This window comes from Culex quinquefasciatus, chromosome 3 (assembly GCF_015732765.1).
Source record: "Culex quinquefasciatus strain JHB chromosome 3, VPISU_Cqui_1.0_pri_paternal, whole genome shotgun sequence".
Taxonomy (NCBI): domain Eukaryota; kingdom Metazoa; phylum Arthropoda; class Insecta; order Diptera; family Culicidae; genus Culex; species Culex quinquefasciatus.
Genome location: NC_051863.1, coordinates 84,395,515 through 84,409,498, shown reverse-complemented (window position 1 = coordinate 84,409,498; position 13,984 = coordinate 84,395,515). Strand labels below are relative to the sequence as shown.

The 13,984-nt window shown below is 39.2% G+C and overlaps 2 protein-coding genes across 3 annotated transcripts; both read left to right on the top strand.

Annotated features, from left to right (window-relative positions):
- The first annotated feature begins 1,978 nt into the window (after positions 1 to 1,978).
- Positions 1,979 to 3,388, top strand: LOC119769019 (putative gustatory receptor 28b). Its single transcript, XM_038260899.1, has 5 exons — positions 1,979 to 2,228; positions 2,284 to 2,444; positions 2,514 to 2,582; positions 3,175 to 3,276; positions 3,335 to 3,388. Exons 1-5 carry the CDS (start codon positions 2,174 to 2,176, stop codon positions 3,386 to 3,388), a joined length of 441 nt encoding a protein of 146 aa, XP_038116827.1. The 5' UTR covers positions 1,979 to 2,173.
- Positions 3,389 to 8,319: 4,931 nt separating this feature from the next.
- LOC6041874 (serine/threonine-protein kinase pink-1, mitochondrial) lies at positions 8,320 to 11,768 on the top strand. 2 transcript variants are annotated; one of them, XM_038266179.1, is made up of 7 exons: positions 8,320 to 8,541; positions 8,636 to 8,922; positions 8,986 to 9,129; positions 9,189 to 9,728; positions 9,794 to 9,963; positions 10,027 to 10,166; positions 10,223 to 11,768. In XM_038266179.1, exons 2-7 carry the CDS (start codon positions 8,680 to 8,682, stop codon positions 11,080 to 11,082), a joined length of 2,097 nt encoding a protein of 698 aa, XP_038122107.1. In that variant the 5' UTR covers positions 8,320 to 8,541; positions 8,636 to 8,679; the 3' UTR covers positions 11,083 to 11,768. The 2 variants fall into 2 exon arrangements, with proteins under 2 accessions (XP_038122107.1, XP_038122106.1); XM_038266178.1 differs by having other exon boundaries at positions 8,321 to 8,541; positions 8,633 to 8,922.
- The last annotated feature ends 2,216 nt before the right edge of the window (positions 11,769 to 13,984 follow it).

Genomic DNA, 13,984 nt, shown 5'->3' with positions numbered 1-13,984 from the left:
GGAGAAGGTTTTACCGGGGGGACATTTATCGAGCCATACGACTTGGGGCAATATGGGTATCAAAATTCATGGTTTTTGATACTGGTAATGAAAACGGCCATTTTGACAGGATTGGCCACACCCGGTGTGGCCAGTGCCTTGGAGAAGGTTCTACCGAGGGTACATTTATCGAACCATTCGACTTGGGGCAATATTGGCAATTTATATCCACAGATGTGCCATTGAATGAAAATATTTAATTAGAATTAATTATTCAGGATTAAATAAATTGGCAAAGAATTAAAAATTTTAAATAAAAATAGCATGATTTTTTGAGTTTTGTATAAAGTTCTTTGTCATATTGGTCATGTAGAACATAACCACCTGCACCTTGTTTAAATGCTTGAAAAGGAATAGCCTAACTTTTAATAAAACAGAATTAACAGAAATGTTCACAAAAAGTTGCTCTACTCGTTGGTGTACTTGGTTTTAGTAAATTTCAAGGAACACTCCAGATTATCCAGCATCATTCAAACACGACCGCTTATTAGACTTAAAATTGGAGCACAGTGTGGAAATTTACGTTCTTGGATATTTTTGGTTGTACCGGGCAACAGTCAAATTGTCTAAGAATATTGAATTGACCATTGTGGTCCCCCTACAGCGTGGTACAGACCCGTTATGCTATTCTATGCTATGCTTTTTCATTATGAAAGCTATGCTCCTGTACAAATTTGCTTTATAGGTATTAATAATGAATTTACGGAAATATATATTATATATATATATATATATATATATATATATTTTTTTCATTATGAGGCCGTTGCAAATATTTGTTGAAGTTTATGTCTCTCAACTCTGGGGCAAAAAAAAAATGAAATTACAAGCCTAGGTTTCAACATTTGGATGAAAAAAGTGTTTTAAAATGCATTTTACACGCGCCCAGTTGCTTTCCAATAATTTGTTTTATCGAAATATCGAGGTAGCGACTGGAATTTTTTTCCGCGAAGAAAGAAACTTTTCGTCGGACTGTACATTGGTATTTTATGAAAGTTTGAACTATGTTGAAAGGAGTTCAAACATGCTAACATGCATTTTAACTGGTTTACAGTTGATTAAACTGTAATTTTCATTAAAATTTTGAATATTTGCAACGGCCTAAGATAAAATAATAAAACAAAAATAAAGGAGAAGATAAAAACAATCATCATATAATCATGAAAGGACGTATTTGTAATTAGGAGAAATTAATTATACGCTAATATATTTTCTGTTATTCATTAGTTCTAATGCACTCTGCATAACATACAACGGATCGAATAGATTTATAGCTTCATCCTTATGCTGAATCAATCATATTCTTTGCATATTCATTCCGTCAGAGCACTTTGCTAGTTCTTCGTCAGACACCGCTTAATTCATGTCGAATCAAAACCCGTTGATCAGAGCATTTAAAGCTCTACAACTTATCCAATTTTGGCTTGGGATTTCAAATTTGTTAAAAGTTCGACGTTATCGATTGCTGTATGTTTTTTACGTAGTGTTCTGTTTTACAACCAATTTGCTACTTTTTAGCTTCTGTCTGGCTAACATTTTGAGTGAAACTAATAAAAAATCGTTGGTTTCTCAAATAATGGACTTTCTAACGCTTTGCAGCGTTGAGGCTGCTATTTTACCGTTTTACTATCAATCTGCGATGTGTAACATATATTCAAATCAGCGAAACGTTTTTGAAATCGTTAATTTGATTGATTCAGAATTTTACACACAACTGAAGGAAGTGTTCGATTATCGGCTGCTGAAACGAATTGTGAATAAAAGTGTTTCTTTTTCTATAGTTATGGTAGTTTCAATGGAAACCATTGCACTTATTTGTAACGTACATGAACATTTTTTGAGCAGAATACACAGAGTTATTTCACTGTTTACTATTGTTATTGGGAACACTGTTTTCGTCATTCTCATTCGTGAACTCTTAAGAAGAATCAATCGGATGAATAAATTATCAGCTAATTTGTATCATAATTCCGGAAACAAAGTTAAAATGAAGGTAATCTTTAGGTTATTATTTTAATACTTCCTGATTGTTTAATTCCCTTAGGTTCAATTTCAGAAACTACAACAAATAGTCAACATTCAAACCACGCAACGAAAAATCATTTACATTTCAATAGTGCACACGTACTGCTATATGGCAATAAGCCACCTAAACGATGCTTTTCGCTATTCCCACGTTGCTACAATGGGTATGTTTTGTCACCTCAACCTTTTTAAACATTCATGATCCTTTTAATTTTCTAGCACATTATTTCTACATACTGACGACGTATAGTTTTTACATAATTTATTCATTTTCCGTTGAAGTAATGCGCGAAAAAATATATTTTGAGTTGGTAATGATTTTGATTATAGTTATTTACATTTCCTATGTCATGTACATTTGTGAGGAAATTAAGCAGGAAGTATGCCAAAAAAGTTAAACAATATTTAAATATCAAAAATTCATTGTAGTTTTGTTTTAACACTTTTAGAGTAACCTGATGTCTAGGAACATCCATATTACAAACTACAATAAAACTCTACCCTTAGGCAATAAAGAGGTATGTATATTTTTTAGCGCAGATCTCATACATAGCATACACAACGAGATTTTGAACAGAAATGTTGGTACAAGTAGTTTTAAAAATATCTTCTAATGCAAATTTAGAGATTTTTTCAACGTTTTTTATTAAACATCTTTGAATAAATATGCTTAAACAGTTTTTTTTTCATCAACTCCATGAAGGAAATATAAGTGCACCTTGATTTTGGATTGAAAAAATAATTAGGCAGGAGCCGTACAGCATTGTATAGAAGTTTATATCTGGAGTTTTTTTTTTTTTTTTTGAAAGGTCCAATAAACCAAATTTTCAGTTTTTGCTTTTTGGGTGTTTTTGGATAGCCCTGACTCAAGGCGGTTTCAAAAACACCCAAAAAGCAAAAACTGGAAATTTGGTTTATTGGACCTTTTAAACAAACTCCGGATATGAAGAATGATTGTGGTATACGCGATGGTACGTAACCACGATGGTTCTCAACAAGAACTTTTGTACTTTATGTTATCATTGTGAAGGTTTTGCTTATTATGAATTGTTTGATGTTTAGCAATATTTAGACCCACTACAATAATTATTTTTAAATGTGTTATTTCAGATTGGATTATACTTAGAACTAGTTTCACAACAACTTTTGCACCAGCAATTGAATTTGCATGCAAACTCTTTTTTCAATATTGACTTAAAATTCCTTAATTTGGTATGATTTTTTATCATCAACATTTTTATTTAATTTTAATTTTCGTCTTTATTTTCAGATGGTTGGAGCTGTAACTACATACCTAGTTATTTTGCTGCAATTCAATGCGTAATATGTTCAACATAAATATCTGAATTAGCTTTTCTAGCGTGATTAAAAATGCTATAAACTAAAAAACTAGCCTTGGTTTTGATACTATATACCAGAAAAGCGTTGTAACCATGTTGGTAACATTGAATGTAAAAAGACTACAAAAAACGAGGTTGCCTTCATAGCTGGCGAGCTGTTCCGCGGGCAATTCAGGGCATGATCTCCTAGATGTACTGAGCCCAAATCCCAAATATGAGCTTGATTGGTTGCGAAAGGACTTGGCGCTTTGACTTTGAATTTCAAATGGAATTTAATCCGTAAAATCGGTGCGTTTTCTCTCTCTCTCTCTCTCTCTCTCTCTCTCTCTCTCTCTCTCTCTCTCTCTCTCTCTCTCTCTCTCTCTCTCTCTCTCACTCTCTCTCTCTATCTCTCTCTCTCTCTCTCTCTCTCTCTCTCTCTCTCTCTCTCTCTCTCTCTCTCTCTCTCTCTCTCTCTCTCTCTATCTCACTCTCTCTCTCTATCTCACTCTCTCTCTCTATCTCACTCTCTCTCTCTCTCTCTCTCTCTCTCTCTCTCTCTCTTTCTCTCGTCCGCTTCTGCCGCCCTAAATAAAATACGTCGTTGCTACTGCGATCCGCATCTACAACTGGTTGTCCTCGTAGAACGCCACTGGTTCAGTTGTTGCATTCTTGCTGCTGTTTTCACTGGCGCTGGATTTCCCGACACGACGACGATGGTCCACTCGCAGCGCTTGTCCATAAGTTCTACTGTGCGCGCTGCGTTCTCGCCGTTTCTCCGATTCTACCATCAGCAAATAAACTTCGGAAGCCTTGTCGTGGTAGGCTTTCAAAGCATTCCATGCTTCTTTTGCTATGGTGCAGTTCCGAACCAGGCTTGTCTGGTTGTCCTCGATGCAAAGTCCAATCGCCGCCCGAGCATAGGGTTCGGTGGATTCTCGGAAATGGTTTTCCACGTTTTCTCCCGGATCAGGTGCATCTCCATTTTGAATTTCCACGCTTGATAATTGTGGTTATTTAATTTAGGCAAACTTGGTCCCGCTAGCCTGGGCCCATAACCTATGGGCAGGTTACAGCGCAGTAGACCAAACTAACCGGCGGACAACAGAATATCCGGACAAAGTAAAAGAACGCAAGCTACTTGTTAAACGTACGTTTAACACGTGTTTTATTCTTGTGTGTCTCTCGCACGAATGCAAGTCGGAAGTGACTACTGTCACTGCTGCAACGATGCATTCGCGAACGACGTTACGGACGTAATATCACAGACATCTGTGTCTGTGGAGATGCTGTGGATTTAACGGTCTCAAGCGGTATCAACAAGTATATAGCGAAAAACTATGTGCTTGATGAGTCTGCAACTTCAACTATCGGACTAACATTCCTCCCTTTCGTTGAACTGCAGGCTTCTTGGGAGGGCGTCGGTATTGACCTGGGTGCTGAAAAGACAGAATGCGTAACGTGATTTTCGAATGCTCCCTACTGCTCCTCACTACTACAAATGCAACACAGCTGTAAACATAAACAAAGTAGAAGGCTATGTTCAAGCTCAAGCGTGACATATTTTTTGCTGCTGAAGTGACTTGTTTTGAAACATTTTGGATCTGTTGAGTTTTTGCTGAAAAATTAAGTGCTTCGCGCTTTTTTTTGTTCGTAGACTAAACGATGGGCGGCCAAAAGAGGTATTTTTTGTTTTCCACGTGACGAAAAATTGCGTCATAAGTGGGTGAAATTTTGTGAATCAGAAGAGGAACCGAATGGAAGTTCCGAGATTATGTATCTTTGATGCGCAGCGATAATATCGGAGTAAGATTATTCAATATTATTTGGCAGGTGCCATTTATAATTTTTGAAAATCCGTCGCTAAAATTTTAAAATTATTATTGAAATGTTAGCTACGAATTATGCCAATCTTGATTTCAACCCTCTTCTTAAGATTTAAATTTCCCAAATATAAATTAATTATAAAATCAAAATAAATTATAGATCGATTACAATACTTCCCACTTCATGGTATCATTTTGCGAACAGTAAATTGGTTCCGCTTTGACAGTTCTAAATTGAGGCCGCTTTGCGAACCACTATTCTGCACCCAGGTATTGACTAATAAAGTAGGGATCTTCAGAGGTTAAACAGTGAACGGATGGTTGGCTCCCACTGATCATTTTTGATTCATTGTTTAACTTCAGCTGATCCGTCAATAACGGAGTAGCAGCTCATTGGCAGTCAACCATGCTCATGCTCATGCTCATGCTCATGCTCATTTTTCCTTCGAGGCAACACTCACAACCGCTGTTGGAACCGCAGTTTTCCACCTTCATTCCGTCGGCCAAATGCTTCGTGATGATCTCGCGCACCGCATCCGGATCCCGGTGTCCCAGCCGCCGATGCCAAGTATGCAGACAACACTATACGTGTGCGGCGACTCGACGCTCACCATCGCTTGCTTCGGAACGCTCAATCGGTACAGGTTCCCGTACCACTCAGCAACAGCGCAAATCAATCCTCCAGGTCGTTGAATCAGACACTTATTTCCATTGACCACAACCTCAAAGTTCTTCGCTAGAGTACTGACTGACACAAGTCCACTCGTCAGTTTCGGCACAAATAACACTTCCTTCATCTGGATCTAAACTGCATCCCCAGCGCCATCCACTCCTACGAAGATTCCGCGGCCAACTCCGGCCACCTCCGCCATTTCGCTGTCCGCCAACAGCACACTTGTTCGCCGACCTGCTCCAGCGCCGTGAAAAACTGTCGGTTTCCCGTCATATGCCAAGAAGCGCCACTGTCGGCAAACCAGCTGGCCGGTTCGCCGTTGCTCACCATCCACGCGACTGGCTGATCCGAAACATCTTGGACCTGCTTCGCGTTCGGTGCTCGATGGTACTTGCTCGGCTTCGACTGCGGGCAATCATTCTTCAAGTGACCAGGTTGTTTGCATCCGTAGCAGGTTCTCGTTTTCACCTTCTTGCTGCTGTTTTCGCTGGCGCTGGATTTCCCGACACGACGACGATGGTCCACTCGCAGCGCTTGTCCAGAAGTTCCACTGTGCGCGCTGCGTTCTCGACGTTTCTCCGATTCTGCCAGCAACTTTGACTTCACCAGCTGCACGGTGAGCTCCTTTGTCGGCCGCTGCTCCAGGGCCGTCGTCAAATAATCGTACGAATCCGGAAGAGAACAAAGCAGCAGGGCTACTTGCAGTCTCTCCGGAAGTGCATCAGCAAACCTTCTGAAACATGGCCCAGAGATACTTGACAGTCATATGAAGCAAAAAACCTTATTATCTCGAAATGCATATTTTTTAAAGTGCTGAAATTGTATCGATTTTATGGATTTTCTTTGAAAAAATCGGAAATAACATTTTAAAATGGCTGTATCTCGAGAACTACATCAGCAAACCTTCTGGAACTTGGCCCAGAGATACTTGACAGTCATGTGAAGCAAAAAACATCATTATCTCGAAATGCATATTCTTTAAAATGCTGAAATTAAATTGATTTCATGGATTTTCTTTGAAAAAATCGGAAATAACATTTTAAAATGGCTGTATCTCGAGAAATACATCAGCAAACCTTCTGAAACTTGGCCCAGAGATACTTGACAGTCATATGAAGCAAAAAACATCATTATCTCGAAATGCATATTTTTTAAAGTGCTGAAATTGTATTGATTTTATGGATTTTCTTTGAAAAAATCGGAAATAACATTTTAAAATGGCTGTATCTCGAGAACTACATCAGCAAACCTTCTGAAACTTGGCCCAGAGATACTTGACAGTCATATGAAGCAAAAAACATCATTATCTCGAAATGCATATTTTTTAAAGTGCTGAAATTGTATTGATTTTATGGATTTTCTTTGAAAAAATCGGAAATAACATTTTAAAATGGCTGTATCTCGAGAACTACATCAGCAAACCTTCTGAAACTTGGCCCAGAGATACTTGACAGTCATATGAAGCAAAAACAACTTTATCTCGAAATGCATATTCTTTAAAGTGCTGAAATTGTATTGATTGTTTTGGTTTTCTTATTAAAAATCGGATGTAACATCTTAAAAGGGCTGTATCTCGAAAACTACATCAGCGAATGTTTTTATTTTTTGCACAGAGATGTGCTATGGTGTAAGGAATCGATAGACCCCAAAATCTCGGAGTGCATATTTTTTTTCATAATAACGGTATTTTGTGCATGCCCCGGAGGGCGTAGTGCCAATAGTTTCGTTTTTTACACGCAATACATACGCACGTAGAATGCTCTATTTAGCTTTTACGTGTGGAACACGTAGAACAAACGTGAAATGATCTGGCCAAGCAAATTCCGTTTCTGCTGGAGTCTCCTCGTAGAAGTTACTTGAAAACCTCGGTGAAAACTTTAGTGGAAAAATACATAGTGTTTCACGTAACTTCATCCTGAATGTTTTTTTGAGTGTTTGTAATCTTCTTGCTATAGAGTTATCTACGTGCGCATGTATTGCGTGTACGTACACGAAAAAGATTGAGGTTAAATTTTGTACCCGCCAGCAAAACAAATGGTGCGCTAGTGTGCGTGAGATCGGGCTTAGATAACTCTATATATACAATAGGTAAACAAGACACAATACTTCGTAAAAATGATAATTAGGTTTTACAGCGTGACGTCACGAGCGCACACGCACACACATTTTTACAGAGACACACGTGCAAAAAATGTAAACAGTGCAGCCAAGCTGTCAAATTTCTAACCTCAAAACCGAGTCGGCGTAAAACCTAATTTCGCGAAAGAAAATACTTGGTGGGACAATTATGTTTTACACCGTGACGTCATTTGACAGCTCGTGTGCACTGTTTACATGGTCCATGTAAACAGTGCACTCCTTCTAACCTCCAAATCGAAATGTTTGACTTGGTGTTGTTTTCAATGAGTTTCTGAACAAAGTCTAGGTCTTGCCTTAAACCGGATTCATTCCGGCGTTGCAGAAATAATTTTTCTCATGGTCCTGCCGGTCCTGCCTTACCTTAACTAATCTACATACCTTGGACCATACCTTTGCTAAACGTCGTAGGCTGCCATCACAATAACAAAAACAACAGCTGCAGCAGTCGAAATTTAATTCGGTCTAAGAAAAAAAATATCAAAATTTGATTAATTTTTCAAAGGTTTAGAAAATATTTTCGGTGAGTATTCAGATATTCTGGAGCAACAACTGCGCAGTTGTTTTTTGGCAAAGTTCACGCTCATCTCCATGTTTGTTTACATTTTTCGCAGTAGTACGGAAAGGCAAGGGAATCGATTGGATATTACGCAAAAGGAAAATGTCGTTTCGGCTGCTGACGACTCGATTCTTCAAACATGGTCGATTGTTGGTTCAGAACTATCTTAAACGAGACATCCACGTCAACATTTTGGACAACGGCCGAAACCGGGGCATCCTGACAGCTGAGCTGAAATCCGTGGCCCAGCAGCAACAGCTCCGAACATCAAACAGTTTCCTGCGGAATCTGGGACGTCGCCTCTTTGTCGACAATGTACTGAACAGAGTCACCAATCCGTACTCGGTGAGTTTCGAGAGATGTAACGGGTTGGATCACGATAACTAATTTCAAATGCTGTCCTTTTAGGCGGAACTCCGAGAAAAAACCAAGAGGTCTATGTTTGGTGGTGACGCGGCACCATTTTTCTCGTTGATTGGAGTCAGTCTAGCTTCCGGCGATGGAATGCTCACTAAGAATGACGAGCTCGAGGCAGTTTGCTGGGAAATCAGGGTAAAATCCACAGCTCTTCAGGTTTTCAGGCACTTTAATCAACTTTGACCACACTCTAGAATGCCGTTTCGCGCTTCCAATCCAAAGCTTGTGAGCTGGAGATAGAAAAACGTCTGGACGAGAATCTGGGATTGGACAAGCTTGATGTTGGTCCCCCGTTGGCAAAGGGTTGCTCCGCCGTGGTGTATGCCGCGGCTTTGAAAGACAACAGTGCCCATCCGGAAAACTCTAACCAGGGAACGACCACGGAAGAGCAGTTCAATTTTGTTGCTGAAACGGGACAGCTTCTTTCTCCGAGCCATAATGTGGATCGATACATGCAGCACTCCTTCGGGGGCAGCGTTGATAATATTCACAAGTATGAACCTCGGGTTGATTTGCCCATGCAGCGAAATTTGAGAGAAATTGCCATCGACAGTCTGCAGCAACGTGCACGATCGACCGAATCACTGGCCGAGGCCAAGCCCGAGAAGAGGAAAGCAGGACGAGTGCGGTTCGACAGCGGTTCCTTTGCTGTACAGCAGAGAAGTAGACTGCTTTCGGACGCTATCGAAGAATATGTGGATACACAAACGTCAGACAGCGATGTTGCGACCACGGTATGACTTTCCAATGAAATACATAACTGAACATCACTCAGCTAATGGGTTTTTTTTTTTCTCAGCTTCATCAGTACAATGCTGAAGCTAGTATTGAGCAGTACCCACTAGCCCTCAAGATGATGTTTAACTATGAAATTCAAAGTAACGCGATGGCCATCTTAAAGGCCATGTACAAGGAAACAGTGCCAGCCAAAAGACGGAATTACTCCGAGATGGACGAATGGGAGAAAGTGTAGGATTGTGTTTAAAGTTACCATCTGAAATCATTTCTAATTATTTTATTTTTATGTTTCAGTCTTATGGAGCGAACGGCATTTTTGCCACCCCATCCGAGCATTGTGGAAATGTACGGCGTCTTTTGCGACCAAATTCCTGATTTGCACATGTCGACATCACTGTATCCGATGGCTTTGCCACCCCGTCTCAACCCGCAAGGTTAAGTTATGAACTAAAGTTTACATTATTTAGCTTCAACAACTTATTTTCTCCAGGTTATGGACGCAATATGAGCCTATTTCTTCTGATGAAAAGATACAACTGCAGCCTGAACGATTACGTTACGCAGACAACAAACCTGGACATGCGCTCGCGGATCCTCCTCTTCACCCAGCTGCTGGAGGCAGTTTCTCATATGAATCGCTACGGTGTGGCGCATCGCGATCTTAAAAGCGACAACATTCTGATTGAAATTCGTCCCGACATGCCCCCGTCGCTGGTGCTGTCCGACTTTGGCTGCTGCATCGCTGACAAAGTCAACGGGCTCAAAATACCGTTCACGTCCGGTGAGATCGACAAGGGCGGCAATACGGCGCTGATGGCACCGGAAATTATCAGCAAACAGCCGGGAGCGTTTTCCATTCTTAACTATACCAAATCGGATCTGTGGGCGTGCGGTGCAATCGCGTATGAAATTTTCGGATCTCGTAATCCTTTCTATGGCAACAAAAACGATCCGAACATCTTGAAGAATGTCAACTATCAAGATTGCGATCTGCCACCACTCAATGAAGACGTGCCTCTTTTGGTGCAGAAACTTGTCCAAAATATGCTCTGCAGGAATCCGAATGAACGCCTCAGTGCGGACGTTGCCGCCAACGTAATGCAGCTCTACCTGTGGTCTCCTTCGTCCTGGTTAAAGGCCAGCTTCAGCCCATCCAGTAGCGAAATTCTGCAGTGGCTGTTGAGCCTCACGACCAAGATACTCTGCGAGGGACGGCTGCAGCCCACCGGCAACGAAACCATGGGTCGCCGAACCTACATGGAGTATCTGCTTATTTCGAGCTTTCTAGTGCGTGCCGGAATTCAACGAATCAAGCGGGCTTTGAATTGGATTCATGCGCAGCAGCAGTAAAGGGAGCATTCAGTGTGGCTTGTATATTTTGTAAATTTATGCGTTTATTATATATTTGGGTTGCATACATTGTTACAGAAGTGTTAATTGTCCTAAATATTTATTTTAAAATTACTCCCACATTTAGAGATTGCTGCTTGAAATTATCATATTTACTGTATCAATGTAAAATACCTGGCTGAATGAAGATCAACCAAGTTTTCTTTATTTAATCTAGCTTTATACAAAAAAAACCTGGAGAATGAATTTAATCCTATTTGTACCTACCTGTTCGGCTTTTTTGTATTCCTCGACTTTTTTTTATTAGGTCCTATAAACCAATGTAAACATTTTTATTAGGTCCTATAAACCAATGTAAACATTTAGTATCCCTTTCATACCTTATGTCAATGTCCATCGGAGTAAGCGGGATAAGTCAACGTGCTTGTCGGCGGGTTCTGTGAGGTATTTATAGTACAGCGAATGGTTCAGAGAGACCGATTGCGTTAAGGCTCTCAGTCGCTAAGTCGAAATTGTTTGCGATCTGCTTTGTTATTCAATTCAATTCGATTCGGTTTTATTGTAATTGTAATTTGTAATTTATTGGAAACGATAGCCTGTTAGTATAACACTTTGTACCAGGTTAAGGAAGGACGTTGTGATGATTACTTTGGATCCAAAATAAAAGAAACAAATTAACACCTAAATCTAGTTTTGTAAATGACTTCTCAAAGCACTTTTGAATGCTGATAAAGTTGGTTTGACCTTAACTTCTGTTGGTAGATTGGTTACAATTACTTCATTCGCAGTAGGGGAGAGTGGGGAGACTTGATCCCCGGGGACAGTTGATCCCAAGCCTGTATCTCGTCAGCATGTGGGTAAAACAATTAGCTTTGTTCTAGAAAGTTGTGCGAAATTGACTAAAACTCATTGTAGAAAACAAAACAAAAATGTTTAGATTGAGTTACACACATTTTTCGAAGAATTGCTGCAAAAAACTTCCAAGAGATCTTTTTTCTTTGTTTTGATAAGTATAGAAAACACTCAAAAATTATTCAAAAAAATATTTTTTAAACATGATTTGTTTGATAAACATATCAACTCCAAAACCTTTACGCATTTGATGTTAAATTTATCGTCATACTATTTTTTCAATCAATTGTTTAAAAAGTGCGTTTAGGGAGACTTGATCCCTGCATTTTTACAGTCACTCGAATCAGCCTCAAGATTAAATAATTGGGCTGGGTTTTCGTACATAGTTTCCCTTAGTATAGTTGTTCAATTTGCAAATTTCAATCCTTTAGTATAGTTGTTCAATTTTGCATTAAAAAATAATGTCAAATTGTTTTTGCATCAAACTTCGATTTTTTCCTAAAATCACTATTTTTTCAAAAAATTATGAATTTTCGGCGGCAGATTTTTTGACCATGTTTCTCTATGGCTCAAAAGTTGCGGATTTTTGTCCCCTAAAACATAACAAAAAATCTTGAAATCTAATCTAATCTAATCTAATCAGACCCTAGCGCAGCCAATCTTTCGAAGGGATCCTGGAGAGTGCCTTAGGTTAGATGACGCCTAGCACTCTTCTTGTCATTTATTAACATTTGTAGTGCGCCATTGCATTAGAATGCATTGAAACATCACAAGCGTTAAAGCGGCCAGGCCTACTGCGTAAAGCCGTATCGCAGAGATGACTCGTAATTGGGTTGAGTTTGAGCACTGAGTGTTCGAACAACAACACAATTCTGAATCGACAGGGAGGAAGAAGCGTGGGGACACACCACCATACGCTCCGAGATTTTGGTAGTATTCGTTGGGAGCACCATGCTAAGAAGGTTTGGTACTCCGGGACCCTCTGGGATGGGACATTGTATTTCCACGAATGCCCTGGACACTATTTGCCGTGGTTATAGCGCCACAACTCGCTCTCTGTAACAGTATTCCTAATTCTAGTCTACGCTCACCAAGTCGTCATGGCCTAGTGTTTAGCATTTTTGCTTACCAATCCAAATGACGGAGGATCGAACCCCGCCTCGAGCGACTTTGATTTTTCGTTCATATTCATCATTTCAATTTTCTGTGTTCTTAACTTTCTCGTTGGAAGCAGATGGGCATCGAACCCAGAACCATTCGCTTACAAAGTGAACACCGTAACCAGTCAGCCACGGTTGCTCCCACATAACAAAAAAAATCTTGAAAATAAAAAAAAATACGTATTTTAAGAAAATGAGTTTTAGTGAAAAAAAAAGATGATTAAAAAATCTGCAAATTTACTTTTCCGTGTACCTATTTTTTCTCAAAAGTCCTCAACAATACCTACAACTTTGCCGAAGAAAAATTAACTCAAAAGTTACAGTTGTTTGAATATTTACAGTATGTAAAAAAAGTATTTACACCCCTTGGGCACTATGCACATTTTGTGATGAAACATGTAACAATTTAAAGTTTGACAGGAACCTAGTACTATGTTTTGTTCAGAAACTCATGCCGAACATTTTGCTACAAGAAGCTCATGAAAAGATGTTTTCTATAAAAAGTTATATAACAATAACTATTACAAAAATAAAAAAGGTGCAAAAAAAGTTTGTACACCTTTCGAAAAATTAACATATATAAAGTTATTTGTTGACAAATCACCATAAATCCAGTCTCCCAACTCCAAATAGGCTTCCTTGACTGATTAAAAAAATAATTTGGATTAAATATAAAGTTTACTAACTACTTAGTATAAAAGTTTATATAACTCTGGAAATTCTATATAAAACTTATCTAAACTTAATTTTGCAAACTTTCAATTTTACTAAATGTCAATATATTACCATAAAATTGCTATTTAAACATTCTGGAGTGGGTATAACACCGTTTTGGGGGTCTTTGTATCGCTAGAATAGATTTTTCGTTGGAATTTCGTACCAACCCGGAA